Source organism: Palaemon carinicauda, chromosome 12 (assembly GCF_036898095.1).
Source record: "Palaemon carinicauda isolate YSFRI2023 chromosome 12, ASM3689809v2, whole genome shotgun sequence".
NCBI lineage: Eukaryota > Metazoa > Arthropoda > Malacostraca > Decapoda > Palaemonidae > Palaemon > Palaemon carinicauda.
This window is the reverse complement of record NC_090736.1, coordinates 21,287,338-21,291,869: the sequence shown is the minus strand read 5'-3', so window position 1 is coordinate 21,291,869 and position 4,532 is coordinate 21,287,338. Positions and strand designations below refer to the sequence as shown.

Here is a 4,532-nt window from a genome sequence, read left to right as displayed (position 1 = left end):
GAAATGGGGGCACTATATAATGACTATTGTAATGGGATCTTAGAAATGAAGCACTCTATAGTGACTATTCTAATGGGATCTTAAAAATGGGGAACTATATAATGACTATTGTACTGGGATCTTAGAAATGAAGCACTCTATAATGACTATTCTAATGGGATCTTAGAAATGGGGCACTATATAATGACTATTGTAATGGGATCTTAGAAATAAAGCACTCTATAATGACTATTCTGATCGGATCTTAGAAATGGGGCATTATATAATGACTATTGTAATGGGATCTTAGAAATGAAGCACTCTATAGTGACTATTCTAATGGGATCTTAAAAATGGGGAACTATATAATGACTATTGTACTGGGATCTTAGAATGAAGCACTCTATAATGACTATTCTAATGGGATCTTAGAAATGGGGCATTATATAATGACTATTGTAATGGGATCTTAGAAATGAAGCACTCTATAATGACTATTCTGATCGGATCTTAGAAATGGGGCATTATATAATGACTATTGTAATGGGATCTTAGAAATGAAGCACTCTATAATGACTATTCTAATGGGATCTTAGAAATGGGGCACTATATAATGACTATTCTAATGGGATCTTAGAAATGAAGCACTCTATAATGACTATTCTAATCGGATCTTAGAAATGGGGCAATATATAATGACTATTGTAATAGGATCTTAGAAATGAAGCACTCTATAATGACTATTCTAATCGGATCTTAGAAATGGGGCAATATACAATGACTATTGTACTGGGATCTTAGAAATGAAGCACTCTATAATGACTATTCTAATGTGATCTTAGAAATGGGGCACTATATAATGACTATTGTAATGGGAACTTAGAAATGAAGCACTCTATAATGACTATTCTAATGTGATCTTAGAAATGGGGCACTATATAATGACTATTGTAATGGGAACTTAGAAATGAAGCACTCTATAATGACTATTCTAATGGGATCTTAGAAATGGGGCACTATATAATGACTATTGTAATGGGATCTTAGAAATGAAGCACTCTATAATGACTATTCTAATCGGATCTTAGAAATGGGGCACTATATAATGACTATTGTAATGGTATCTTGGGAGATATGGCACTATATAATGAATATTATATGGGATCTTAGAAATGGTCATTATATGACCACTATTCTAATGGTATCTTAGAAATATAGCACTATATAATGACTAATGTAATGGAATCTTGCAAGATAGGGCACTATATAATGAATAGTTTTATGGGATCTTAAAAATGGGCACTATATAATGACTACATTATTCTAATGGGATGTTAGAAGAGGCTTCGATTAGATTAATGATATCACAAATTATATATAATTATTGAATAACTGCAAGTGGGACATGGATATTATTTTTAATAGTAAAAAATAAAGAAATTAAATAGGATTATGAATTACTTTGGGATGCGGGAATAAACGAAATTTTCAATTAAATAATATCTGATTCAAATTAACATATAGTAAGAAAACACTGGTTTACAAAGAAATTGAGGCAAGCACAAAAATACCCGTTTTTACCTAATTTGGGGGTGCTGAATTCAAATTTGAAATCTGTTTTTACTCATCACCTCTGTTTTTTTTTTTTTAGATATGCATAGTGTGCATTTTGTGCATATACGGTACATAAAGGAGTATATGCATTTAGGGTTAATTTTAATATTGTGAGACTCATGGCTTATTTTTTAGTTATTATGCACTAAATGTAAGTGACTGCATTACATTATATATATATTATATATATATATATATATATATATATATATATATATATATATATATATATATATATATATATATATATGTATATATATATATATATATATATATATATATATATATATATATATATATATATATATATATATATATATATATATATATATATATGTATAATTATATATCAAGACGGATTTTGGCAGTTAAGGCAGCAGGTCTCAATCCACACTCAGTAGTGCTCTGACAGTCATTGAAAGAGGTTGTCTCGCAGGTGGCGCAGGAGGTTGCTGTCCCTCAACTAACGTGTTACACTTCTTTTGGGTATCTAAATATTAGTATTACATTTTCCAATGCACATTTTATTGCCTTGCATATGATTTAGTTTTACTTTGTTATATTTTCAGATTCTCCAATGGCTTCAAGCACGTCAAAACATCGAGGATGCCTCAACAAGGCCAATTCTTTCTGCTACGTGTGTGGGGACTTCACAACAGTTGCACAACGTCGAACCATCACTTCCCTCCTCAGAACCGCCTACTTTAACTATTTTGACTGTGAAATTGGTGATCAGGACAAGTCTTGGGCTCCACACATCTGTTGTAAACCCTGCTACAATGGACTAACTGCATGGTTTAATGGCAAGTCCCGATGGTTTGGAGAGAGCCACGAGGTCATGCAGATGATTGTTATTTCTGTTTAACTAATATAACTGGTTTCAATGCATCTTCTAGGAAAAAGATCAAATATCTCAACCTTCCATCTGCTAGGAGACCCGTTCCCCATTCAGTTGATCTTCCTGTACCCACACCTCCAATAAACAAGGATCTTTCCTCATCAGATGAAGAAGTGCCTTCAAGGGAGGATTCTGCCGAGTGAATATCCTTGGAAGATATTGAGTCTACATATTCAGGAACAAGTGGCAACGAGCCACACTGGATCACGCAAGAAGACCTGAATGATCTTGCTCGTGATTTGTATCTGTCAAAACAGCAGTCAGAGCTCTTGGCTTCTCGACTTAAACAGTGGAACCTAGTCCAGGAAGATGTAAGGGTCACCAGTTTCAGGAATCGGAACAAACACCTTGCTTCCTTTTTCGACATGGAAAACAAGTTTTGCTGCTGCACTAACATACCTGGCTTGTTCACGTCACTTGGTGTGCCACATAATCCTTAAGACTGGCGTCTTTTCAGACTCTTCCTAGCGAAGTCTCAAGGCTGTGCTTCTGCACACCGGGAATAAATATCCCAGCATTCCCATTGCATACTCTGTCCATCTAAAGGAGTCCTATGACAATATGGAGCTTCTTTTAGAAACTATTAAGTACAGCGAGTACAAATGGAGTCTGTGTGGGGACCTCAAGGTCATTGGTCTTCTTAAGGGTAAGCAAGGGGGCTTCACAAAGTACTGTTGTGTTCTCTGTCTCTGGGATATTCGAGCTGTATCCCAGCATTACAAGCAGAAAGACTGGGGGTCTAGAAGCACTTTTGTTCCTGGCGAACACATCGTCAAGGGGAATCCTCTGGTGGGCATGAATAAGGTGCTTCTTCCTCCTCTTCACATCAAGCTTGGTTTGATGAAGAATTTCGTGAAGGCGTTGGACAAAAATGGTGCTGCCTTCCAACACTTGTCTACTGTGTTCCCAGGTGTTAGAGCTGCTAAGCTCAAAGAGGGCATCTTTGTCGGACCTCAAATCCGAGAAGTGCTGAAGGATACTGATTTTGAGGAGCTTCTTAACTTAAAGGAACTGAGAGCATGGGAAGCATTCAAGTCAGTCTGTAGTGGCTTCTTTGGTAACACACACGTACCAGATTACCAAGCCTGTATTGAAAAGTTGCTAAAGTCTTACGAGGATATGGGGTGCCAAATGTCACTCAAGATTCATTTTTTCCATTCCCACCTCAACTTCTTCCCGCCTAACCTTGGAGCAGTGAGTGATGAGCATGGAGAAAGATTCCACCAGGATATTACGAAGATGGAGAGCAACTATCAAGGCAAATATAATCCAGGCATGATGGGAGACTTCTGCTGGATGCTCTTGCGTGACATCCCGGAGGCAAAATACGCCAGATCTTCTAAGAAAACATACTTTTTACTGTGTGTGGCACTATGAATTGTGTAATTGTGTCATCCAAGTATATTGATTCAATCAGTGTTTTTTATCTATCCTGTTTTATCTGTTATAAGGTTATGCAACTCTTGAAATGTGCATATAAATTCTGTTTATACTAATATGAGACTATTTAAAAGCCAGAAAAATAGAGGTAATAGAACAAAACTATTTATAAATTTGAATTCAGCACACCCAAATTAGCCAAAAAAATAAAAAACAAAAACAAAAAAAAAACACCTATCCCCATTCTTGCCTCAGACCAATTTTTTTTTTTTTTTTTTTTTTTTTTTTTTTTGTAAACCAGTGTAATTTTAGAGTATCAAAAAAGGCATCACTATTTGTTAAAAATTAGATTTGTATTTACTTTGCATGGTCAACTTAACGAAATATTACAGGAATATTGGATTTCCCATAGGTTTGTAGAAATAAAAGTATTAAAGAAAATAGTCATTTTTTTTTAATAATATCGAATAGATTTCATAAATATTTTCAATTATCCAATATTTCTGTCTCTTCGATAGAACATCATAATCCTTTGGTTTTGTGAAGTTGATCAAAAGCTGTTTGGCCAGTTTTATGGACTTATTCTAGGCATTTGTGACGAATAAGGAAAAGCCTCGTTTATTATACATTGGACGCAGTTTGGAATATAAGTTAACACCAG

At 34.9% G+C, this 4,532-nt stretch overlaps 1 protein-coding gene across 1 annotated transcript in view; it reads right to left on the bottom strand.

Moving 5' to 3' along the window:
- The window catches only part of LOC137650722 (synaptogenesis protein syg-2-like), a 140,334-nt gene extending 137,126 nt beyond the window's left edge, over positions 1–3,208 (bottom strand). The window contains 2 exon segments of the mRNA XM_068383885.1: positions 2,561–2,690; positions 3,092–3,208. Coding sequence (XP_068239986.1) covers positions 2,561–2,690; positions 3,092–3,208 — 247 coding nt within the window.
- Between the last annotated feature and the right edge of the window lie 1,324 nt (positions 3,209–4,532).